General features: G+C 36.3%; 1 protein-coding gene across 3 annotated transcripts in view; it reads right to left on the bottom strand.

Moving 5' to 3' along the window:
* LRBA (LPS responsive beige-like anchor protein) overlaps positions 1–27,755 on the bottom strand; it is a 416,017-nt gene that overhangs the window by 354,412 nt on the left and 33,850 nt on the right. For all 3 annotated transcript variants that reach the window (XM_076337080.1, XM_076337082.1, XM_076337081.1), the window contains exons 2-15: positions 17,661–17,892; positions 17,423–17,523; positions 15,271–15,366; positions 11,848–11,969; positions 11,617–11,743; positions 10,260–10,379; positions 9,800–9,946; positions 8,732–8,929; positions 7,925–8,058; positions 6,541–6,649; positions 6,258–6,410; positions 5,060–5,228; positions 2,994–3,073; positions 1,386–1,448 (exon numbers count right to left, since the gene is read on the bottom strand). In XM_076337080.1, coding sequence (XP_076193195.1) covers positions 1,386–1,448; positions 2,994–3,073; positions 5,060–5,228; positions 6,258–6,410; positions 6,541–6,649; positions 7,925–8,058; positions 8,732–8,929; positions 9,800–9,946; positions 10,260–10,379; positions 11,617–11,743; positions 11,848–11,969; positions 15,271–15,366; positions 17,423–17,523; positions 17,661–17,892 — 1,851 coding nt within the window. The remainder of the gene's footprint in view (positions 1–1,385; positions 1,449–2,993; positions 3,074–5,059; positions 5,229–6,257; positions 6,411–6,540; positions 6,650–7,924; positions 8,059–8,731; positions 8,930–9,799; positions 9,947–10,259; positions 10,380–11,616; positions 11,744–11,847; positions 11,970–15,270; positions 15,367–17,422; positions 17,524–17,660; positions 17,893–27,755) is intronic.

The following is a 27,755-nucleotide window of genomic DNA, read 5'->3' as shown; positions in this document are numbered from 1 at the left end:
AAAAAAAAAAACAAACCACCACCTGCCACAGACAACATTTAAAATGGGTAATTCAAGCTGCTCAGTAAAGTTTTCCATACTATTAGTCTAAAGCACTCTAAACTACAGTTTATTAATTTGTTCCAAGTTAATTACAACTAAAAATAACCCACGAAGTGGCAAAATGCAACTGTCTTCTTTTCCCATTCTTTGTGGTATTAAAATGAAAGCTTATTTAAAAAAAAAAAAAACAACAACAAAAAACCACACAAAAACCAAACACTTTCCAACACTTTCGAACAAATATTCTGATTCTTTCTGTATTAGAAAACCAGCTTTACACCCCCTGAGCAACTGTGTTCACCTGATGGTACTATTAGCTTACATTACAGATGCTATCACTGATGAATAAGCCCTATGAGAAGGCCGAATTTTACTTTTTTTGTCGATGTTTTTCTGAATTTACAACTAGATACCTAATTCTGTGGGATTCAGCATTCATGGATCTTTTAGACTTGACCATGCAAACTGCTAAGATAGTTAAAATATCACCTCCTCATCTGAAGGCTATATAAAGCTTCTGCTATTTTGGTTTACTCTTACATGTTACCAAGAGTCTTATTTTTTACATCTCCATATAAAGTAGAATGACTTAAATTGCTTGACCATTGTACTACCAAGTAGTAGTAACCAGCACAGAGAATAAAAGGAAAATATAGGTGTAAACAAAAAAAGAAAAAAAATCCATACTGCTTGAAGTGAAGTTCAATTAATTCCTTATTTTACCCATTTCAAGCACCCTTACAGAGATGAGATCAGTTAGATTTATGTCCCCATTTCCCTTGTCTTTGATGTTGCATCTGGCATAAAGTGCCTTTTCCTGGTGCTAAAATATGAAGATGCAGATGTATCAGTGGTAACCAACATTTTCTCCCAATTAAGTTTATATGCTTCTTCTTAGATGCCATTAACATACATCTTTATTTTTTAATGCATGTTTTCAATTTTATTGCTTTATTTAAGAAGCAAAATAAAAAGGAGAGAAAAACAAAACAAAAAATATTACTTAGGCAGCATAAAACAAGCTTTTGTCTTTTTTTTAAAGTCAGTCTCACCATCTGTTTTTCTGCTTGGTAAATCGGTTTGCAGTACAACATAAGAAACCATTTTGACTTACTGGCTTAATGAACTTCAATCTAACATTGAACATAGTGCTTAAATCACTGCAAGAATATTGGCAATTCAGCACACTACACTGAAGAGTTGGACAATGTTTGCTACTTCCTCTACAGAGCCATCTTGTGGCATAAGGAAGGTAATATTTGAATATTTTCAAATATTTGGTGGTCACAAACAGCAGAAGTAGTACACCTCTCCTCCCACACACCCCCCAAATTAAAAATTACCTCATGTATAGTGAGCAGATAATTGAGGATGGCCTGCAATTCATCTTCTTTTATTCCATAGTCCTTTAAAAACAATCAGGTTTTAACTATCATCTTTCAAGTGCAAAAGTACTGTTCCCAAAAGAGCATTATTACAAGCAATGGTTATATACAGAGCAAGTCCCACAAGACAAATTTGTTTTCACTTGGTACTATAATAGCTTCATAGATGAAAGGTAGCTTTTTCCCTGCCCAAAAAATACCCGCTGAAGGTTATAAAAGCGCTTTAAGACTTTAAGACTCCAATACAGGCATAAAAATAAGCTAGATAGTAATATAGTACATGAAATTGTTAGAGTAACACATGTTAATTGATAATTTGAACTGAGACCTTCCTATTAATAGAAGAATTAAATTAAGGTGGCAAAGAAGATTCAAAAGTAGACCTGGATGTTTAATTATAAGCCTGTTAGCTATGCCTACAGCTGAAGTTGCTTCTTATTTTCCACTACAGAACCCTATCTTCAGTTGCTATCAACTTTGCAGAAATTTAATTCATTTATGGTGTCTACGTCAGGAATATGCCTTAAGGTCTTTTTGGTGAAAACAAAATAAAAACCAACAGTTTCTAAGAACAGGATGAGGTAAGGGAAAAGCGGGCTTCTTCATTTCTAGGGCTTTTATTTTTTAAAGTAAGTCTCTCATTTCCAGAAAAGATTTTGCACCACTGTGTACAAATAGCAAATTTGCAGAAGAATCAACTTTTTATGATGGACATGCTTTTTACTGTCCTTGTGAAACTCTATCCAAAACTGTCCAAGTTATAAATCTCTGACAGAAATTTAAAAAAATAAATAAAAATGAAGCTAACACTTAATGAAAGTCTTTTAGAGTTTGATAGCTAAATTGTCCCTGATACTTCAGTTGCAGAACATCCAATTTAAAGAAAGAGTACAAGAGTCAAGAGCAGAACTTTTTTGGTAGTTACTCCTCCATACTGCTGGGGCTAAGGACAGCAGCACAGAGAGCATACTGGTCCCTTAGCGACACAGAGAAAGAGGGAAAAAGGGAGCTATATTCAAACACAGAAAAGTCAAACTACAGAAGGGAGAGATGAAGAGAGAGATCAGAGCTTACAATAGGAAAGGGTTCAGAAGAGTCTATAAGCAGTAGAACTCCTGAATTTCAATATTCCTTTAATGTCTAACAAACAGTTGTGAAACTTATTGATAGAGTTTTTCTTATGCTCCTCTGGTCCCAGTGGCCCACAGCATATAATGTCAAATGTTGCTCTTTAGTCTTTAAGCATTTCTGATGCAGGTGATATTGTTCTTGTCAAAAAAAAAAAAAAAAAAGGAATCAAATACCTATTTCCCCAGTAGTAAACATTTCTAAGCTAATGATTTAACAGCTCCACTTTTGATAAAAACAGCTTAAAAGGGAGAAAAATGCATCTTTAGCACTGCTGCTTGTGGCAAGAGCCACAACAAAAAGATGCACCTTATATAGTATTTCTATTTACTTATTTGTTTACAAAATTCAACATGCTTAGAAAATAATGCTATATTAAAGAGCATTTCTTTATGAAAGGAAAATTAGATATCCTATCATAATTTAAAGTTATCCTACCTTCATCACTAGCTGTTTAATGAACATCAACAAGAATGCTCGCAGAGATAAAATCTCTTTTTGAGTAGGCCGTGGCCCATCTACAAAAAGAAAAGTAGATATAGGAAATGCAAATTAACAGTTGTTATTAGCATAGTATGCATTTTCACATAAAGAAAAATAAAAGGCATCTTCTGAGTGAAGAGGGCACAATTCTAAGTAAAGTTATCTTTCCTCCACTTCAGACTACAAAATAGTAATGCGTTTTATCACTGTTTATTAGCAAAATGCCCAACCAGTGAGGTTCTACTAAGGCTTTTATTAAATACAGTTTTCTAAACCCCTCTAAATTCTTTTCATGATTTTACCACTTTCTTGCAGTGTCTATGAACCAACTTCATGCAAGGAATAAGATTGATACAAGAACTTTATGGCAGAATTTCCAGACTTCCACTTTTTGCAGTTTACTATTGTTTTTAAAAGTTCTTCTGCTAAAGTTCTAAAGGAAGAACTTCATGCCATTATTACACATTGGCTACATACACAACAAAAATCAATCTTACAATGCTATATATAAAGATTACCTTGAAAGCCATGACTTAATTTGTTAACTCAGTCAAAAGGACTTGCTTCTGCCATTCCTGTGTAAAGCAGACTTTCACTGAAACATTTTAAATACTCAAACACTGAGTAGTTCCCAGGAGAGGCAAGGTTAAGAAAACAGGTGCAACCAAATGTCAAAGCCAAGTAAAAGCTTTCATACAGAAAGCAAATGAACTGTTGCAAATACATTTCTAGGGATAGTTTTTACATTTGCTCATAGGTTCACAGTTCTTATGATCTTAATCATCAGGGGAAAGCAAATCATCTAGCAAATGTAAGCGATCATACGAGTCTGGTTTTATACAGTATAGGCCCACAGGCATATTTGGGTTAAGAATAGTTATTTTCAATATAGACCAGTCTAGTCAAAATAAGCCACTAAACTGTATTAGGAAGACTATCCTACACATACGCTTGCCTCAGGCTCAATAAATCAGTTCAGAAACTAATTAAGTAAATCCATGTCTTCACTAAAAAGAAAGGAGAAAAACACACATGCTTTGCTTCTTACAGGATGCAAAATACTACAAAACAATCTTTGCAACCCTCTAACAGGAAGGGTTGGTCATTTTGAGATGTTGTCGACAGGAAGTCAGACACATCTAAGGAGCACTCACTCCCAGTACATCTAGCTCTCTTTCATCACCTGCTTCTCTCTAAAATTCCAGAGCCTTTCTTCATTACAGGAGAGAGCAGAGATGTAAGTTATTCTCCCTTTGCCAAGGCTGTGTGCCCAACCCCATAAAACACAGAACAACAATTAGAAGAGTTGTAGTCATACTTCCTAGCAGCATTAATTGCCTTATCTGTGCCAGTTCCTTCTGCACGTGTTTATGTTATGCTGGTGCACATTTCACTTCTCCCAGTTCCTTTTACAGTACTGGATTTCTTAGACGAGCAGCTATTCCATTTGCTTTTTTCCTAGGATCAGTATTCTTGTTCTGTGTTCTGTGTCAATGACAAGTACTAAACACCTGTTCTAAATTTCTTATTACTTCTTTTGCCATGAGTTCGCTGTCTGGATTAAGAACGCTTATTAAGCAGTTTTCCAACAAGTTCAGATCCCTACACATGTCAGATAGACTCAGCATGCCTGTTTTCAGCCATACTGCTATTATCAATAGATTTTACAAGCACTTAAAACCTGCCCAGTACTTGAACAAGCTCCATAAAGAGACCACATTCCCAGGCACAGCTCTACACTTCCAAACCCTACCATTTCTCTAACCAGTTCTATCTAGTATTAATTCACATAGGTCTTTGATGACAGAGGATATGACTTCTGAAGAAAGTTTCCATTAGATTGTGAAAAAAAGCTTTCAAGAATATCCTATGGACAAAAGCACATTGCTCAAACTGTTACAGTGAACCCACCCCATTAAAATCAAATTATTTCTGGAACATTTACAGTTCTGTTCTACACATTGTATACAACATTTTTTTAAAACAAAAATCAGCTTGTGAGAGTAGAAATGAATACATACCTATGCCTTTGGGAGTTATACCACTGCGATCCTGAGGATTCACTACCCAGTAATAATATTTTAGGGTATGCATGACCAAAAGAACTGTCCCAACCCGCCGGATTGCACCATATATGTTAACAGTGCCAATGAACTCAGTAGACAGGTAAGTGTACAGGATCAGCTGAACCTACAACACCCAACCAGGAGATCAAAAACCATTACAGCAAAATTGCAGCACATCAGACAACTGCATTCTTAATTTTCATCTATTAAAACATCTTAAAGACATAGATTTTTCTCCGCATACCTCAGTCACAAAGCTCTTAAAACCCTTGCAAACTGATGAAAAATTTCATTTTATTTCTAAAACTATAGAGTGCTGTGGTTTTTTTAAGCTGGTCCACGCTCACAGGAGCATGAAAGCATGGTATTCACACAATCACAAATAGCTGAGATTGGAAGGCACCTCTGGAGATCATCTAGTCCAGCCTCTCTGTTCAGAACAGGGTCACACAGCAAATATTACAGAAAGGTGCATATTTATTAGAGGCTTAAGTATTCATTATAGGCTTAATTATTTACATATCTTCTTTCCCTTTTTATTCTGAGAAATAATGACTTAAATAATACTTAATAATTTAATTTAGCTGTAGCAAACATAAATGTTTTACAACGACTTCAACTGTAGCATTGTGCTGTCTCAGTTTTTGAAATGCAAAACAAACCCTTATGGAGGGGATCAAAAAAATCTGGTAGGAAGGTTTCAAGTAGAACCAACTGGAAAGCTTCCATCCAAGCTGTTCGCTCCCAGAGAACACAGATTCACCAAAACAAAAATACTCTGCAGAGAATATGTCAATTTAAATGAAGACTTCAAATCTAACACGCAGGATAATTTCTCTTAAAAATTGCTGGGTTTTTGCCAACTAACCCATCCAAAATTCTTTCTCAATCTACAACACTGAGTGGGTCAGGGACTCCAGAAGTCACTCCCAGCTCTGCTCTGCAGACCGTTGCAGGTTTCCAAACTCCCTGAAAACCTTGGGAGTCTGCAAAACTTGACAGCTACATGCAGAAAAGCAGAGTCTGAAAACAGTTCCTGCATGATTTCTGCTGGGGAGCCAGGACCTATAATTCTTGGACTCCAGGCTTAGTCTAAACACTCACAAATCGATACATCATAAGATACCTTATTCATAAGAATAAGCAATTTTACCTGTGCTGGGATATGAATCCATATTGCAGGATTAAGGAGAACATGATCACACAGCTGCTTCAGCAAGGGCACCCCGTTGTGTAAGTTGCTCAGATATTTCGAAAAGGCAAGGCAAAGTTCTAGTACCGCTCGGGTAACATGGGCTTTGGAAGACTGTAAAAGAAGATCTGCTTAAGGAAGAGCCCTGCAACAGACTAGGAAGACTATTTATCTCAAAAAAAAAAAAAAAAAAAAAAAAAAAAAATCAACGTTAATGTATGACATTAAGAAAGATTTGCTTTACCTTTTCTAGGCTATATCCTATCACAAGGAAGCCCTTACAGGAAAGCATCTGTTCTTGCATAGCAATGGAGTTCTTCAACAACTCCATGATGAAAGCCAATAAAGTAGAACTGAAAAATATAATGTTTTAGTAAAGAAAAATGTTTTAAAGGATTACAATGTGAAAGTATTTCCAAATTAACACTTCCATCACACAACCCAGAGATACATTTAATGTGTTCTATAAAAGCTCAGATCAGAATTTTTAAAACAAAAAGACTAAATTTTGAAAGCTCTAACTTCTTGCTTTTAATTAATGCATCTCTAACTTGGATTCTGAGATAACCGTGCCATAGCAAAATTCTTCTGAAAATACGTTCTTGCAAAGGCAACAGTTAAGCATGTACTTCTCTCTGCTTTGTATTTCACTTACAAACTTCTGCAAGATCAGTAACAAATGCCATTCCACTTCTACAGCTTTTAGATGAGCAGATATTGGAAATATTTTTCTAGACACAGCTTTACTATCAGTTCAAGCTAATTCAACTCTGTGCTGCTGCCAGAAGGAATGTTCATGCCCCTCGCCTTGTGTCACAGCACTAGTACCTATGAATCAAGACCTTAGCCAGCTGAAAACCCCTCTATTGCTGGGCCAGTTTGCAACTGAATCAAATCCCTGACTCATCACATAGATGCCCAAGTCTGAGCCAGCTCAAGAGAAGCCCAGGAATGTACAAATGGGCTGAAGAAACATTGTGACCTCCCCTTCTTAGCAACAATATGGATGTAGATCATCTTTAAACAGTCATGAAACTACAATTGCAATGAAACAGAGCAAACTACACCAGGATTCTAAAAAGCAGTCCCTTTGCTATTAATACTACTCTTTAACTTAGGAGCTCCAACAGTTTCTGTGCCTGGATGTTCAGAAGTTGCACTGAGTTGAAATAGAGCTGAAACCAGAGGAAAAGCCTGGCAGTAACACTGAATAACAGTATCTTCCAAAAAGTCTGAAAGTAAAAAGACCAAAAAAATTCCAAGGAATAACTTCATGTAGCTGAAAAATTCATCTTTCCTGGAGTTTCTCTTGAAGCCTTCACCATTGGATTTTCTCCATGACAGGAATAAGCTCAAGAGAGTTGTCTGTAATTGTGTTACACAAAAACAATTGTGAAGTAGAAAATATGTGTACATTTTGACTCTGTGTGGACTTCCACAGAAAATTTGGTACAAATAAACACTTCACTTTGAGGTCCTGTCTGTAACAAGGCCACCTTTTTGTTGTTAGACATAATTCATTGTTGCACAAGACAATTTAAACCACTAGGCCACTTAATAAAGCAAGAGGTAATTTCCTTTACTTAAAAAGAAACAAAGAACAGAACACAATAAGTACATGCACTCACCAAACAGTCGTGTCAACGTGGTCTGATGAATATTGCCTATAGTCTAACTGTGCAAAGAGAGGGAAAAGTACCTGCACCCCTCCAATGGAGTGCAGGGCACTTTGGATAGAATGCGTTAAGACTGCTTTCACATCCTGACAAAGAAGAATTAAAAAATATTGAAATCTCCTTCAGAAACTGTTAAAAAGTTTGTTAGAAATAGTTTGAAATTTCTTCAAAATAAAAATTGTATTACTACCAAATAAAAAGAAACAGCAAGAAGTACAAACTGGCTGCCACAGCCACACTAAATGCCCAGTCTGGCTGACCTACTGCTTTAGATACAGCCTACAGTGTAGATCCTCAGATGAATATACAGGAGGTGGCTTGCAAACTCTAAAACAGTCTTTAGTAATAGAGAAACTCTAGAACAGAACACATGAAAAGCTTCTGACAAATTAAAAGATTAAGGAGTTCAAAGCATAGGGAAGAAAAGGGTATCATATCAACAGGGCAAAGGACAGGAGACAGGTAATATCTGTAGGGGAGTGAACATAGGTCAGAAAAGGAAGAAGGATTTTTTTGAAAAGCGAACACAGTCCTTCTAACACTCACATTTTTTAGCTTGTAACTTTGATAAACTTTTTTCTTAGGATTCTTGTGCATCCACATTAATTCAAGAAAAAGGGGAGGCAGCAGCAGGGACAAACCAAAAAACCCAACCTATCAGCAGTTCCCTATCTTGTCCAAATCCCTATAAAACTTGATTTTTAGGTTTTCAAACATAAATCATTTGTATCCTCCAAATCTATGAAAATGTTGAAATACCTGCAGCATGAGGGCATGTGGTGAATGAACAAAAATAGAAGGGTTATCCTTAGGGGATGACTCTAGACACAGCTGTGCATCTGTAGCCCTTGGATTGTACATAAAAGCAATAGCACTGGACAGTTTGCCATCATATAGCAACAATTTGTGATGTTCATCAAGGAAGAGATCACTTTCTGCCTTGAATTTGAATGTTCCCTAAATTGGGGAGCAGGGTTGAGGGAGGAAAAAAGAAAAAAAAAATTAGATTACACACATTGAGAATACGGTTCAGAACACAACTATTGCCAAAAAATGACTAAAACATTGCTTCTTCAATCTAGCAATATTTCAGAAAGAAGGGGTCTCATAAGAACATTAACTCAAAGTCAATTTTACAGAGTTAGAACTGCAGAATTTTTTTTGACCCTTGAAGAGTAACATTGCCAAAATGGTGGGTAATGTAAAAGAAACACATTAGCTAGGAAACAGAATGACAGTCAGCAATGTTCACTCAGAAGGAACTAATAATTGAGGAGCAGATAGAATAGGAACCATCTTTTTTAGCGTATGTTTGTACAGCTGCTAGGGAATAACAGTCTTCAAATAGTGCCCCTCAGGCTATGACAAAACAAATAATAAATCACTGCAACAAAACTAATCCTCAGCACTAACTTCACACATTAAAAAAACTGACTAGCACAATCAACTATAAAGCTACATTTCTAAAACAAATACATCATACCTGATCTAGTTTCAGCCTCAATGAAAAAGTGAACCTAGCCAGAGGGTGTTCTCCCTCTCCCAACCACCAACACGGAAATTTTGAGAAGTAAACAGGAACACAAATTTATTTTTTATAAGAAATTAAGTAACTGAATTAATGCTTACTTGTAGTTTGTGAGGCAATACATAGGCTTATGTATCGCCTATGATACATATGAAGAAACATGGAAGAGTTTAATAAAAAGATTACATAGTAAGAACATTTTTAGAACAACACAGAGGTGTCACAACATTCTTAAAACCCACTATGAAGAGTCTTATCAGAATTAAACTTTGGAAACTTTACAGTCAATTCTAAGATACCTTATATCCCAGACCAAGCTGATAAATGGCAAAGATCTGAGCAGCATTGAGAGCCTCACTAAAAAGGTAAACGGATGTCATTTGCCCACAAAATACTCGATTGGCATCTGCTGTTTCTGAAGAACCCAGGAAACATTTGTCAAATGTCTGAAAATGAAACAGAACCCAGTCACAGGGTTTAATCTATGCTACACAAGCAAATTATGCAAAGAATATACATATTATCAGGGAATATTATTTTTACATAAAGAAGCATTTGAGGGTCTCAGCAGAAATAAATTTTAAGTTCTGAGATGTATAAAAGCAGAATCTACTCCTCTACCAAAAAGTTATTAATTTTATTTCAAGATTTTTTAAAAATGCATAAAATGGGGAATGCTTATTAATAAAATGGCAAAGGATATTTATTTAATCCATCAAGATGATCAACTATAGATATTAGTGTACAGGGATTACTTACATCACTGGTGTTGACAAACCATGTTATTTCTCCGTAAGATGCCAGTTCCCCATTCACATAACATCGAAGTTCACTATTCTTCCAGCGGTTGTAGATGTGCACTATAGTAACCATATACCACTAAATGATAAAAAAACAATTGATATAATTCTATAAACATTTAAAGTAGCTTACACATTAAAATGGGGCATAGTAGGACAAATTCAACTATTTATGTGAATTAAATTAAGACTGAAAGATTTATTTTAAGATGAAAAGATTAAGTCACTGGTGAGTTTTCTTGCATAGCTATGTCAAAGGATAACATGCCATTTTTTCCACAAAAAGTAGACACAGAAGCTTAAAAGATATTTATGGCATAGAACTCAAAAAATCTTCATGGCAATGCTGAACCAAATTTACACTGAAACCTCTGAGTAAATAAGTTTTAAGTTGGGTTACTCTTAGCATGATGGACTACTGCAAATGTTGTCATTCCACAGAGCAAGGATGGCTCCAGACTAAAGACTTTCAAAAGCTGTGCATGTCAAATTATCACAAACAGAATCCATATTTACAGCAAGGGATTACTGATAAGAAATTCCTGAGGAGGCCTGATCTCCCACAAAATGTTTACACCAGTTGCTCCAGAAACATTAGCAGAGTATCTAATTGAAAAAGGAAACATTTTCAACATAGCATACTACTACTTAATAGGTAAGCAAGCCTTGAGCATCAATAATAAAATCAACTCATATTTTAATTCTTGCATTTAAAAAGATACATAAAGTACCAAATGCAGGGAGGCTATTTTCTGGACAATCTGAATGAACATAAAGTATAACATTTTTTCAAGAATGAATCTGTTGTTCTCCCACGTGCAAGAAGACTAGACTCCTATTAATGGTCCTAGCTTGATTAGGAAAACGAAATGTGGGTTAGTAATCATTCTTCCTTAAAATAACACTGCATTTGTCCACATCAAGTAAGTAATGACATAAAAGGAAGTCTTAGCAAAACCCTTTAGGAAGAGAAGAGAATGTCCAGAAGTGGGAGAAAACACAGTAAACAGAGAAGGAAAAAAATAACAAGCCTTGTAACTATAAAGCTGTGTATATGTACTAAGAGTTCTCAGAGAACTCGCACAAGTCTCACAAGTTCATAAAACTTCTGGTAAACTGCATTTTCTAGCTCTTTCTTATACATTTCATAAGTAAAATTAAAAAATAAGAATTCAGAACACAAATTTGTTTTGCTCATTCCACTGTAACTGTTCTTATACAGAAAGACGAGCCTAATCAACAGCTACAACACTCCCCCTAGGTTACATTTTTGAATTCATGAAACCTGTTTGAAAGATTTTATTATTTTTACTCACCTTTTGTGGCTTGAAATCAAATTTTACACAATGCTGGAAACCTTTTCCCTTTGATTTTATGGACGTTACAATCAAGCAGCCTCCAACAAAGTGAGCAGAATAACCAAGTCCTTTGTTTGTTCGAAAACTAACAAATTAGAACAAAATCAGCACATATATATATGGAAGCAGAAATCATTGAATGATTAATAGAAATTGAACATCAGAAATACGGTTTTACATAATACTCACCAATATAAGTAAGGCTTATCCTTATCCACATTGATATTATTTGCAGGATCCATTCTTAGCCAAGTGTGGAAAGTAAACCCATTCTGGTACGGCCACTTGGCTATAGGAGGTAAGGCAATAGCCTAAAGAAAGCAAAAAGTTATTCATGTAGAAAGATCAACATCACAACAGTAAAAGCATACAGCTTAAGATATACACTACAAATGTATACTGATATACAGATACACACTACAAATGCGTACACTACAAATGTGTACAGTTTCTCTATACTAAAAAAAACCTGTCCTACCTTCTGTGCTTTTTGTACTCCATTGTTAAAATATCTAATTAATCTAAATATTTAAAATCTGGTCTTTATATCTCAAAGAAGACTATTAATAGTAACCTACACTTCAAAAATTAAATGCTTTAGTGGAAGGCCTTACAGCATAAAAACTCCTCGAAATGCAAATTCAAGTTGATTTGGGTTTGTGGTAACCTGACAGAATAATCAGATATATAAACTTATTTTTGCATAGTGTTGGTATTCAGGAAAATAACTGCTTATGAAAAGAAGCTAGCCACCAAAAGATAATCATATACACTTCACTTAACAAATTCTTTTCTCTCTTGAAACTCACGTCTATGTAGCCTTCCAGTTAGAATATGACAGACTTATAAACTTTCTTAAAAGAAAGGTAATACAATCCCCACCAGCCAAAATCTTCATATCAAACACTGTGTTTATGTTAGCTCAAAAGCTCTTAAGTTCTAAACTATGTGGTGGGGCCCTTTGTTTCAAACAGTTGGGTTTTATTGTGTCAGGGTTTTTGTTTAGTTGGGGTTTTTTAACATTACTACTAACTTTCCACCGTTTTGCTGCACAGATTTGCAATACACACTTCAACTAAGACTGCCATGACCTCTGATCAAAGATGCTGTCCAGATGATCAATACCAATGAACAAAAAACATCAAAGAACTTGAGTGTCGCCAGACTCCTTATTATGCTCCCATGCACCATTCAGCTATCCCTGTCCAAACAAAATGCTGTAAATCCTTCTCTGTACCAGCTAACTAATCAGCCTGCATGTCTTTGAGCCCAACTTTTGGGAACTGGTAGCACTATCATTTGGTTTAACTCACAATGGATCTTGGAGTAATTATATTAAATACTTAATTTCTAAGGCTTCTTCATTTAAAAACATGTAAGAATATTCACATTAAGGTTACTGAGGCACCCAATATCACATACGGTTCAAGCGTTCAACACAATTATTAGAAGTTAAATACAAAAACAGTACATGAATTACCAAAAGGAACAAAAACATGTCTGTCTATTGCCAAGTTCTGTTGTATGTGATAAACATATAACTGCAGAAGCATTTTTCTAGTAGTCTGTGTTTTTCAGTCTCAAGTTTTCATTCAAAAAAAAAAAATCATTATGTCATCAAGTTGGTGAAATTTAATCTCAAGCCACCGAGGCAGAAATGTAATGGGTTTACGTGAAGAAAACTGGAAAGAGTCATCTGATAAATCTTATTCAAACCTTATTCCGAATTAAGCATGAAATTTTGAAATTACTACAATTCATTTCATCCTACGATTTTAGGAGCAGAAGTGTTGATATACTTAAATTCCTACAGAAGATTCTGCACAGCATTTTCCAACTACCTATTTAGTTTCAAATTCTTTTTCAAGTGAACACCACAGAACTTAAAAATGAATCTGTCACCTGAACAATTATGAAAAGACTAATCATTGTTAAATTTAATCCTCTTTCAGTATTATTCAACCTATACATGCCTAGGATCCATGTTTTCTCAGAGAATTCTTATAAGCAATGTATGTTGTTCACATTATCTAATCATTAAAAGAACTAACAAATGGTGTGAGTATGGCCACTTCTAGTTCAACACTTCTGTGGTTTCACTAGCAAAGGTTTCTAGATGTAAGGCTGTGTTGGGTTTGCGTGGCAAGGCTTTGGTAGCAGGGGGGCTACAGGGGTGGCTTCTGTGAGAAGATGCTAGAAGCTTCCCCCATGTCCGATACAGCTAGCTCCAAGATGGACCCACCACCAGCCAAGGCTGAGCCAATCAGCGACGGTGGTAGCACCTCTAGGATAACATATTTAAGAAGGGAGGAAAAAAACTGCTGCGCAACAACAGATGGAAGAGAGGAGTGAGAATATGTGAGAGAAAAAAAACTCTGCAGACACCAACGTCAATGAAGAAGGAGGGGAAGGAGGTGCTCCAGGCACCAGAGCAGAAATTCCCCCGCAGCCTGTGGTGAAGACCATGGTGAAGCAGGCTGTCCCCCTGCAGCCCATGGAGGTCCACAGTGGAGCAGATATCCACCTGCAGCCCACGGAGGACCCCATGCCGGAGCAAGTGGATGAGCCTGAAGGAGGCTGTGACCCCATGCAAAGCCTGCACTGGAGCAGGCTCCTGGCAGGACCTGTGACCCGTGAAGAGGAGCCCACGCTGGAGCAGGTTTGCTGGCAGGACTTGTGACCCCATGGGGGACCCACGCTGGAGCAGTCTGTTCCTGAAGGACTGCACCCGTTGGAAAGGACCCACGCTGGAGCAGTTCGTGAAGAACTACAGCCTGTGGGAAGGACCCACATTGGAGAAGTTCGTGAAGGACTATCTCTGATGGGTGGGACCCCACGCTGGAGCAGGGGAAGAGTGTGAGGAGGAAAGAGCAGCAAAGACAACATGTGATGAACTGACCGCAGCCCCCATTCCCCATCCCCCTGTGCCACTCAGGGGGAGGAGGTAAAGAAATCGGGAGTGAAATTGAGCCCAAGAAGAAGGGAGGGGTGGGGGAAAGGTGTTTTAAGATTTGTTTTTATTTCTCATTACCCTACTCTGATTTGATTAGTAATAAATTAAATTAATTTCCCCAAGTTGAATCTGTTTTGCTCGTGACAGCAACTGGTGAGTGATCTCCCTGTCCTTATCTCAACCCACGAGTCTTTCATTACATTTTCTCTCCCCTGTGCAGCTGAGGAGGGGGAGTGATAGAGCGGCTTGGTGGGCAGTCATGTCCAGCCAAGGTCAACCCACCACAAAGCCACTCTCAGACATACTGGATACTAACACAAGCACCATTCCCACAGAAACATGGGAGTGAAAAGCGGTATATTCTCCTTGCAACAAGACTTAACTGTACCAGTCTGGAGGGGGGGGAAAAGAAAAAGCTTCATTTATATCCATTCTTTATGTAATAGCATTTGTCCTTTTATAGTGATAATGCACATTTATTATAAGCGTGATTTACTTAGTCATAAGGTAGGTGTCAGGCAGAGAAAAAAATCTGTTTAAAACTGTATGTCTATGACAATGACAGATGAGACAAAAGAACACCACAAATGAAAATAACCAATGGCCATAATAGAACAACAAACAAACAAACAAACAAACGACTTAAAATATTTACATACTGCAGCACTTTTTCCTGGAAAGTTGAAGAAGGCATCAGGTCCATACTTCTGAGGCATGTGTTTTAACACAGACAATAACTTCCCAGCATGTGGTGGCTGACAAAGAGAATTATTACACTTGTAAATAAATAAAACACATCTATAAGAAAGAAAAGACTATACACACAAGAAATGAATTTTGACACATTTTAAAGCTTTGCACATGGTTGAGTAATACTCTGCTAAGACACTTAGCAATTTCAATAAACAACATTAACAAAGAGTCATGGATACCTTCACACAATACACAGTAGGTGCACTGAAATACAATTAATTGGATAACTAAATTAAGGACTTAAAGGCCAGGGCCACTTTCATCCAGCATATACTAAACTGACCCTGAACGTTGGTTCCTCCCTCTATGTGTTCCTTCCCACCCACGCTACCATTTGTGTGGATTTGCAGTGAGCTAAAGAAAATTAACTGATCCAGCTTAAAACTAATTTAGGAAACACAAATGCAAACCAATTTTCAGTTACAGCAGGTTTGGATTGTGGCTGCGTGAAACCTGTGCCAGCACAAGGGAGATGGGGAATACCTAGCAAAAGGGAGAAGGAGGATCAGCAGACAGAACTATTTTCATCAGGACTACAGTCATACACTAGATTAAAGTGTCTTTGGTTACATATATCCCTTCATATAAGTCCATAGAGAAAGATTCAAGTCTCAAGGGCAGTTTGGAGCACCTAAACTGAGTGTTCAGTTAGTGTCAATACTTAACACTTCCCCACCACCACCCTAATTCTGCATTGATTTTGTTGTAATGCTCAGCAACTATAAACTCCGAATCAAGTATATGAGCTCACAACAACAGAAGTACCACAAATACACAAAATTGTTCTGTCAGCATGACCAGTGTCTTCTTTTACCACTTCATAACTTGCCAGCAGATCTATTTTTAAACTACGATTTTATACCTCTGATCTTTTCCTGAAAGTGCCCTTTTTCCCCTCTTGCAAGAAGCCACCTTCTGAAAACTAAGCATTGCCTGATCCATTACTAGTATTTCAAATGTACCAAAATTATAGTCAGATAAACAGTGCTTCATGAATCTGAATTACAATTGAGGAGGAAACACCGAGAACTGCTTAGATGTCTTCAGCGCTACAGAATTCAACTAGGCAATTTGTGTTGTAGCCAAATACTTTGTATCTTTACAACACTGCTGATTTTAAGATTTATGGAGTTGTGCAACTCCTTAGCAATGCAACTGTGGCATTTTTCTCTTCCTTTCCTCTATATTTAGTCTTTAATAAAGAAAGGAAATTAAACACAAATAGCAGAGACACAGGAAATTAAAAAGTTAATGTTACAGAGACAACTTTAATTCATCTATGGTTAAATATACTCTGTACGTTCAATTATTAAGTTTAGAGATAACAGGAGCTGAATTAAAATTCAAAGCAGGTAAAAACCATTGTTAAAATAGTTCCCAATTCCAGCAAAACAACAATTTTGTATTAAAGAAAACTTCATCTGGTGGCCTCTACAACATACACATTTTTACTTTAGGGAAGGAGGTTCTCAACAGTAAGAAGAGACCCTCTTCTCCCTTTCTAGTTCCTACAGGAACAGGAGAAAACACGTGATATGATTTTTCAGCTGGAGCTTATTTTCTTCATTTCAATTTCTGCCACAAATTCTCACTTCCCTAACTAGATAATTTTTTTCAATCTTCAGGTAAAGAAGAACAATGTGAAAATAAGAGCACACTGAACTGCCTATGTAGACTTTTTTATTTATTTCTCTCTTTTGTCTTAAAAAAAAATTAATCCTTTTTCCTTCAATTTCATATAACTGGAATTACAAAAATAAAAACATGTGCACGAAAACACTTGCTTAGAGTCACCATATTATTTCCCAGGTGTTCAAAAAGACCAATCCAGTCCACAGATCCAGGAGGAAATTTAATTTCATCACTATTCTACTCTCTGTATTTTAATTGCTTGCAAGTAAAAAGATTAATTGATATAATACCAAAAAGCATCCTGTATTTCTTGGTACATTTAAAATTTGTTTATTATAAAGGTTATCAAACAGCCTTTTAACTTGTGAACATTAGGAAATATATAAGCAACACTACAAAAATGGTTTCAGTTTTGTTTTCTTTTACCCATCTCCCTTTTTCTCCTTGAAGCTTGCTGAAGAATAACTTTAGCTCTCGAACTGTCAAGTTATAGCTAGCCAACACACCCAGCATATCCACCAAGAGATCTGAAAAGCAAAAGAACAGCAATATAATTGCTTAATAAAATGCAATGTCAAATTTCTATCACTTAATTAATAAATGTTTCCATAAGATTTTACATAAAAGGAATACAGTTTGAGTCATACACTGGCTGAAACTGTACCTGCAATCATGTTGTCAGCTTTATCAATCCTCTTGAGCACTTGTTCAACGAGCCCCACTTCTGTGCATGCTTGTAGATTGCGTATACTTTTCTTCAAGATTGCTGTAAACATGCTCCACACCTCAGCCTGGCAGGTGATGTCACACTTGTCCAGCAAGTCTACCATGCAGGTGATGCCCTCTCCTTCTTGGATGATAAAGTTCATTTCCAAGTCAAACTGGCCCCCAACAAGCTTTCAGACAAAAGATTAAAAAAAACCTTAAGACAATTGTTTCAAAGTATCACTCCATGTTTAAAGTTATTCATTCTGCAAGAAGAAAGCTATCAAAGACATAAGCTTAAAAAACCATAATGAGGCAAATATCAATATATCAAGTCTTATTCTTCCTCTGTTTCAAGTTCTATTGAGTAACTTCAACAAAAGTGCTCCTAAGGTGTCACCTACTATCAGACAATTGCTGCGGATGAACATTTCAGTAGTTTAAGATACAGATGTCCTGAGCTGCCCCACACAGCTGGAAAGTGAAGAGACCAAGTGAGTGTTCCAAAACAGGTGAGAGAGCCAAGTCAGCTAAGATACCTTAAATGGCCTGGAGTGGCCCTAAAAGCTTTCCTTTGCATGTGCTTAAACATTCCTCAAATAAGAGGGCAATTCTAGGCAAAAGGAGCTGATGCACATCAGAAATATTTCCACTTACAACACTTAAGAGTCATTCCCCAGATATTGAATAAAGCTGGTTAAGTATTAACTGCCAGTTTCATTAGTAGCCACAGGTACTAAAAGGAAGCAAAGGCTTGCTATATTTGCATGAATGTGAAATGGCAGCACTGTTTAAAGCCTTTGACTATGCTTTGGTAAGGTACTCAAATCCTGTAATATTTCAGGTCTCCTAGATGCAGATTTTGTTTGAACATACACTAACTAACTACATATGCACATGCCAAGGAGGTGGAAGGGGGAAGGAAATAACCTACTTCATTCTCATTTGTGTACTCAATAAAATAAAAATTCCAGTTTAAGGAAAGATGGATTGTACTAACCTAAATCCTCTACCCCAATTCCCCCCCTCCACTTTTTAAACTTCTCTTGGACTTTAGAACTGTATTAAACTTAATGCTTGCCAAAATACCCATTATTTACCAGCATACAAATAGGAATTCAGATAACGTTGACTCAAATGGTCAAAATGGACTCATGATTGAAAGTATTTCAGCTCGTTCTCACTTCTACAAGTTTGTCTAATAAAAGCCATTATTTCTGTCTACGTGGTGTTCCTTTCACAGGCTTTGACCATTAACAGCTTCAGTACTGTCACTTGCCAAAATCATACCATGTCAAAACTGCCCCAAAATACATATACTAACTTGCTTCCATATTAGCTCCAACAGCTTCTCTCAGCTAGTCAGGATCTGAAGATAAAAGTTACCCAACGGAACAGAATATATGTTCTTCATTAACTACTGAAATTACCATACATTCTCCTCAAGTGTCTAAATCTTGTCACTTTGAAGAAGCAATCTTTGGTCTTCTGGGCATAAATCAGTAATGCCAAACACCACACGAAGCAGAGAAAGTTACTGCTTTTATGACAGAATAGACAATGTCTCATGGCAACAATTTCTAAACAGTAATTTACACTTTTCCATTTTCTCCCCTCTTGGTCATGAAAAATAATTATGCAATTTACTATCAGATGCTTCCTTAATATCTAGGGAAACCACTGGAACTGAATGGGGAGACTTGAATTATATTCCCAGCTTCTCTATATCAACTTACACTGTCAACTCAAACAAATCTATCAAGTCATTATCATTCTCCAAGCCTCAGTTTTCCCCTTCCATAAGATGGAGCAGAGGCCTACCTTAGGAAAGCTCTGTAAGGTAAGAACACTGAGCAGAATGGATTAACACAGAATTATCACAAAACAAATGCAAAAAAAAAAAGTACATACCCTTAAAAAAAAACTGAACAACACATTTGAAAAAGTAAGATACATAACCAATGTTACACTTCATTTTACACTAAATTTATCATCCCCTACAAAACTGAGGTATTCCTCAAGAAGCCACTCTCTTTCTCACCATCAAGGTAAGAAACAAAGAAAATACTGCATTCCACGTACAGACGGAATACCTGAAGGTTAAATTCTAGCCACAAAACACCTGCTAATTCTTAACAAGAAATTCAACTCTTTATGCATTTGGTTTTAACTATCAGCCAACCATCAATTATCGCACCAATACCATATACGGCAACTAGAGGTGACCTTACCTTCACCCTATAGTCTATACCACCAATCTTTCATTTTTGGCTAGATACACTATTATCAGTAACCACCCATCCAGGAAGCTGTCAAATTAGGTTTCCAATCTAATCTGCAAACATAAGCATTTCAGCAAGTACATTCTAGAAATAATATGCTACGGTAGAAATAATTACCATTTTAACATTTCCTTTAAGGGAAGTGAGGACAAAAAAATTGACAGAGAAAGCAATATACCAAAGGCACAGTGCAGTTGATGTACTATATGTATGCATACCCATTAGATACACATAAGCACACACACACACCCCCCCACAGTATTTCATATTAACCCTTTCTAATGGTGATTTGAAACTGATCAACCTTCAAAACACAAATTTGTTTCCAATGACAGGGATCATAATCCAGGTCCATGCATTGGCTAGTTATTATCTGAGCTGCAGTAATGGCTGTGCACAGCAAAATGTAATCTTCCCAAATGTCACAGTAAGTTATGAATATCTGAGCAGCTTAATGCACCTTACTAGCCATGAAGTGTGAGAATGTAATCTTATTACCTTTTTTATGGTTGTATTTTTTTGAATAATGTAGCCTTTGAACTGATGTATAGTCTTTCCTTGCACTTTAGCATGATTTGGTCTCCTATGTCGCACAGTACATTTTTCAAAATTCTCCAATTCAACGTATTTTAAGTCCTATGCTGAGCTGCATAAACAATCGTTATAGCAACCTACAGGGTGGCATAACATTTTCTTTCTTCGGCATGTAAGTATAAGCTTACAGGAATGGTTTTAAAGTATTCAAATACATCCTCACAAATTTTAAATTTTGCCAGTTATATTTACCTTCCAAAAATATATAAACTAAACCAATAGCCCAAGCTTTTTGGTAAAATGTTTCTACATTTAGCTGATTGAGGACAGGGAGAATACTTTACAGCAATTTTTAACTACACACTCAGAGAGTGTGATTTTTTTTTTCCCCTTAGAGAACCAAACTAATGAGAAGTCAACATAATAGCACTAATTTTAAGTATAAAATAGCATTACATCACTTCTAAATAGAAAGAAAAAGCCAATTTAAACACACGAAACCTCTCTTTGCAATGAACCTTTCATCTAACATAAAAGGGGAGAAGTGATCCAAGATATAAAAGAGATGGTGCACTCTTTGGGTGAGCGTCTACCAAACTACAGTATGCAGAAAATAGCTCAGAACAAACACAGTCAAGCTCTGCTTTCCTGAAAGATCATTATCTAGATTATGAATCTAATTTAAAGTCATTTCTCCCAGTGGCAGACATAAAATATTTCAAAAGCTTGTAAGAAAACGTGAAGAAAAGTATTTCAATGAACTGTAACAGAAAAAAAGAAATCAAGTCCAAGACCACAATCAGCATTTCTCCTGGAAAAGCCAAATTGGCTATACCTGGGAGAACTATAGGGCTGGATCTCACAGTTTTACCTCAAACTTTCAAAAAAGACTTCAATTCTACAGAGCTTCCTCATCCTTCTGGTTACTAGATAACCTACACATCAAGACAAACATACTTGTTTTGTTCCCTAAAGCCAGGATGAAAGAACTATTAATGAAGCAAACTGTGACCTCCCTTTTCCTCAAGATGTTGATTTTGTAATCTCAGAATTGTTTCTTTAGTATGTCCAAAACAACAAGTATGGACAATGCCTAGCCAATGGAAAATGTCTATCCCATGAAGAAAAAAAAATGCAGTCAAATAGGCCAGTTCTATCTCAGTGGAAATTTTAAAAGTTTATGCTTAATAAGAACCCACAAAGCTGTGAGTACAAAGCTGGTAACTGCCCAAAATCTTCTATTTGTGAGAGTAAGGTACTTATACAAGACAAACATAAAAAAAAAAATGTGCTGAAGCTAAACCAGTTGCCATTTCAACAATTAAAGGTTTGATATACACCCTACATTTTACCTGTTTACAAAATAGCTATGTTATCCAAAATGGTCCTGTTCTTACTGCAATTTTACAACATGTCAGTCAACCCAAGATTAAAAACAAACAAGGCCCCATGTTTTTCATCCCTCATGATGAAATCTGAATGCAGCTTCTGGAGAACACAAACACAAAAAAAGATGGATTCATTTTAGCCATTATGTTTCTGAGTAACAATAAATATAATATTCTTTGCCTACATTTACTCTTATCTTCCACCAAACTGATAACCCACATCCTGAACTCCATCCCCTTTCGCATATTCAGAAACTCAAAACAAATGTATTGATTGTCAAAAATATATGCCAAAGATTTGGGAAGTATAAGAACTAAAATCTCTTCAGGGCAAGGATCTTATAGGATCATGAGTGATCCCAAGCCAGTCAAACCCCCTGAGGGCACACAATAAACAATAAAAGTCAACACCATGGTACACATCCTGGGTGGGATAAAAAGATGGTTCTGATTTGGAAAGGTCTCTACAGACCAGAAGAGGAAAAAGGTGGGGAAAAACAATAACTCATACATACTGATTTGCAGCAATCCATTCTCTGCTCCTCACCCCCCACTTTTCCATGCAGTCTTTTCTATCACTAACACAACACTTGGAGATGAAAACATATTAAAATACGAGTCCCGAGAGGAGATTTTGTAGGAAAGTGTGTTGATAGTTTGGGTAAGTATATCAAATAGTGACATTAGCATGAACGTCAAGTCAGTGAAATCATGACAAACAGGGCTCAGGCCCAGAAAGGTTATAGGGAGGCAAGAAAGGGACAGAAAAAGCCTGGATGACAACCTTTTTTTTTTTTCTTCAATATATTGCCACTATATCAACCATAATGCAACCAGAAAAACTAAACAAAGCACAAAGAACTGTGGGAAGACCCACTCATGAAAGGCAAGGTCATAACCTTCCAGCAAGATGCAGATGATTTAAAGCCATTTGCTACCTTAGCAGTAGCTCAAAGTTTAAAGTAATGTGAGACCATGAATATGCAAGTGACCAGTGACTCTTTCACAGAAGGAAAGATTCTACTCCAGCCTCTTCTGTAAGCATCCTCCCTCTTTAACCTTGCTCCAACTTCCATGTTAAAAAAAAAAAAACCACTAAAAAAACCCCACACCAACAACCCAACAACAATCAGACAAAGAGCGAACAGATATGTCTTGAGCAGAAAACCACAAACTTTTCCTGCGCATATCTCAGGCTGAAGTCACCAGCTTCCCCCCCATCCAACACTACCCAACAATTACATACAAAAAAAGAATACTAATAGTACTCATTCCCCTGCTTTCTAAGGGAAAAAAGATGGGAGGGGTGGGAGCACATTTTCTTCTTAATTAGCTGCTTCCTCTCCTGTTGCCAAGTTCCTAACAAAGCCTACACTTTCATTTACCTCGCAAGTAAGAAAGGTCCATTTTAAACCAATATCAATAGTGGCATTGCACAACAACATTGCACCCACTTTAACCTTGATGCTTTCATATAATTCTGTTCAATACTGTTATTAACTATGATCAAAGCTGGATCATTCAGGAAAAATCATTCCCATTGCTTCCCTTCATAGTGATGTAACATGAATGTTATGTATTAACACAAAATTTCTTCAAGTCTGTCTCTCATTTGGAAAACTGCCTAAAAGTAAATTTAACAAGCACCCACAAGGTGTTAAAGAGTCTACTACTGCCACCTAATGTTGTATTTGAAACCGTTAGCCCAGCATTACACATTTTTAATATAGTGTCTCAGCACAGTATAATTCTCTTCCTCCCCAAGACAGCTTTATATCAGCAGTTTATACCTCATGCTCTGTCACAACAAAGAAGAAAGCTGTATCTCCAGGAAATAAGACTGGATAAGATGTCAAATTAGCAGAAAAGTTTACATTTAAGAATTGGTTTATATAAAACCAGAGTTTCTTCAACTTCACAATTGCTAACTACAGAAGGCACACAATTTACCCAATTTACACAGGCAAGAGTAACAAATATCTCCTATCCAGTTAATCTGAGACATAACACAGTTCATTAAAATTTTTCTTCAAAAAGGCACTGAGCTATGTCTATATATACATTAAAATGAGTCCCTCAGACAAAATAACAAATGTAAAAAAGCAAAATTATTGTCCTGGTAGGTACAATACATCTGAAGCATCCTTATGGTGGTGACATTTACCTATGGGTTTCTCCTTCCCAACAGAAGAGGGGGGGAATAAACCCAACAGTTTTAAAAGATAATTATGCTGTAATCAATGATGCTGTATTTACCCTCGCTAATAATCTAGTATTTTCACTCTGCTTGCAAGTATTTGTATGTCAGATTAGTTCATTAACACAATTAGTTCAGTTTGTAGCGTGCAGTTGAAGCCCCAGTGCAAGCAGAGCAATGCAAGGAAGAATTAGCTGTACACAATGTTTTTAAACATGGGGGCAGGGGGAGCAGCACTATGAATTTCAAATTTTATACAGTTTGGTTTTTAACCTATTTTAGAAAAAGCTTTTAGGAATTATTTTGAAAGTACGTACCAAAAAATGAAATTCAACCTCTACCTTATAAAGGGAACAATCCCAGTTTTAAGCAAAATTATTAGCAAAGTTAAATTTCATCCTACAAAAACAAACAAAAAAAGACCAAAAAATCCTACATTTATTTTATCAGTTTGGTATCCATTCAAAAAATTATCTCAGTTCAAATTAAAAACAAATACCACGCTCCAACTCAAAACAGTTACAGCATCATGCACAGTGCTTCTGTCTTCCCTTCTGGAAATTCAACAACAGATTTCAAAAATGAAAGAACACAGACAAGTCCAATATTAGGAATTTTACCCTCCTCCCAGTCTTTACTGACCCATCAAGAGGTGGGACAGCTGATATAAAAAGGATTGCCAAGAGCATGACACAAACCACGAGTACCAGGGGCCCAGGGAACCACACTCTGACACAGACCAAGCAGTGGATATACTCAGCAAACCTGCCAGCCATGGGACAAGTTCGGAGAAGAAAACAGGAGACAGTATAAAACTGATTCTCTACTGGCTTTTGTCCAAAGCACAAGACTGAGCATAGAGGCCCTTTGCTCCTGAGGAGGCCATGCAACTATAAGCTTTATTCCAAACCCCTGAGGAAACAAAGGGCTACCAAGTTGATTTTTTACAAATCAAACAATTTCAAGACAAAATTTCAACACACTCCACATAAGTGGCTAAAGGCATATTTACAAAACCTGGCAGTTTTCCGAGTTTGGCTTATATTATAGATCTCGACAGATATTAACATAGATATAGACTATATCTAAATCCAGCTTAAATTCAAATCTTTCCAGTATCCGTATTAATAGCATTAAATTCTGCTTTTAACTAACTTTTTTCAGTGTACCTTAACCTGTGATACTGTTTAAGACATACAAGAAAGATATGACCCCAAGAGATGGTTTAATAATATGCAAATTTGTAGCTCCACACAGGAAATGAAATATCCTAAATCTTTACATCACATCAGATTCATATGTGCATTGAAAGCAAATAAATCATTTAAACCATGATACAGAGAACCTTTTTAAATTTGCATTTATCTACAGTAAATACTGCCATGTTCTTTAATAGCTTGCTAGTGCAATCTTAGCAAACTAATGATTTATGGTTTTGACATTTTAAAAATCAGAAATCTGTCATTTTATGACACCCAGTAGAAAGTCAGCTCGAGTTACATTACTCTGAATTTAAACTCAAATACATGAAACACACATTGCAAAGCACGGTACCATACTGTCCATTCCATTATCCCAGCACTTCCCTCCCTAGCTACACTTCTAAAAGTTATCTAACATTTTTATTTGAATTTACAAGAATATTAAAAATAATTTTTTTCAGGATCCAGGCACATGTAACTTCATCAAGCACATAACTTTTTGTCAAGTCTGGAAATATCACCCATCAGCAAACAAAAACAATCTGCCATACTCTGAGAGAAACCAACTAACCATACCTCAGTCACCAAGCTGCACAGGTCTACATCCTGTCCTATCTTAATCCTTCCCCTCAAGGAAAGAGCCCAAAAGACTACATTTCTAATATCATATGAATCAACAAGTCCAGAGTGGGGAACAAATCAAACAGTCAGGATGACTTTACAGAGAATGCCCTGCTTGCACTTACCTCCATCAATCAGGATGTTCACATCGTATGCCGCAGGCAGAAGCAAATTCATTCTGCCCATAGGCCAAACCAGAAAAAAAAAAACCCAACCATGTAACACTGACACGACGCCTGAGCAAATATAACTGTAAATTTATGTAAACTTAAAAATAAAGGCCCACACAGCAGTTAGACAGGGAGGTTAAAATGAGCAAAGTAGATTGACTCCCACTGCCAGACAACAGAGTCTTCTCTTGCAATGACTAGCAATAGAAAAAAATTCAAGTCTAATAATACATTTTGATACTCTTAACAAACCGCTTACCTGAAACAAATTGCCCAGGCTTTCTGTTACTTAAATGTAAAAGATTACCAAAGGTATCTGTTTTCCTTCAACCAAACTGGTGTGCAAAGACAGTAATAATAATTCAATAAGAAAACATTTTAAGATGCTTCCTTTAAACATTTAGTTTTACTAATGACTCAAATAATTAATTATTGAATTTATTTCAATTTGACAAGGAAATCATAGGTGTAGTAAACCCCTTCCAATTATAAAGAAATACAATTACACAATTATTCTTATGTATACCACATATACTGAACAGGAATACTTCTAAAAATACATATACACCCACAACAGGTTACTAATGTACAATAATGTATTATATTTGACCTTCTAAAAATTGCAGCTTCCTAAGCTAAGAAAACTAGAAAAAATGTAAAGTAAATAATTCTCAGAAAGTCTCCCAGTGCATCCAAAGTGAGGTACGTGCACTCCAGGGGGCGTGCAAGACAATCCTCTGGGATGCGGAAAGAAAATATTTTTTTGTATCATTACTATGTAAAATTTAAAAATTAAAAATAGTTTTTATTTTATCTTTATCTCACCCTTTTTAATTTCTATTTTTGTATGGTTTATAATGTACATAAAATACTAATACAGCAGTACATATATATAATTTATAAATAAATAGTTATTCATTTATTGGGGGTGCATGCTCAAAATTTTTTTACTGATGGAGGGTGCAATCAAAAAGGTTTGAAGACCACTTCCCTAGATGCTAGAGAACAGACAATATATCCCAATATTTTTCTACAGAAACAATACATCTGTCTGGTATTTTACAGTGGATTGGGGGTGGGGGGAAGGAAGCCACCACTCTTTACAGAATCTGAAGTTTGCATCCTGCAAGTCTCATACAAGCAATCCTTCACATAACTTTATAACTTTTGACTTAAATTGGATATCCACTTTGTAATACTTGCAAAGTACATTATTAAAAAACTGTGTAACAATGGAATTCTAGGAGTAAAACAAGGTTATGAGTTTATTCTAGGAAACATGTTTGAAAGTGTTTTGCCAGCTTGTAGAGACTAGGGGATAACAGCTACAAGTAAGGGAGATAGGCGAAAGGAACAAGGAAATCACAGAAGAGGAACAAAACAGGACACGTTCCAAACATGGAATTGTATAAGAATAGCAAAGAATAACCTTACAAGAGGAATAAAATGAAGCTCAAAAAGCCAAGAAAGAATACAAGATGAAGCGAGCAATCCGTTTACTTATAAAACTCTGGCAGGTTTTATCAGATTTAGCAACCGTAATGTTAAGTATTTCCTCTCCTACTGAAAGTTGCAGCCCCCATATAGCACAGGCTACAAGCAAATGTGTGCCAGCTCCTCAACTGCCATCACATTTCATAGCTCAGCAGATTAATTGCAG

This window comes from Aptenodytes patagonicus, chromosome 4, assembly GCF_965638725.1.
Source record: "Aptenodytes patagonicus chromosome 4, bAptPat1.pri.cur, whole genome shotgun sequence".
In the NCBI taxonomy this organism is placed as follows: domain Eukaryota; kingdom Metazoa; phylum Chordata; class Aves; order Sphenisciformes; family Spheniscidae; genus Aptenodytes; species Aptenodytes patagonicus.
Note: the sequence above shows the minus strand (reverse complement) of the source record. Positions and strands in the feature narration are given on the sequence as shown.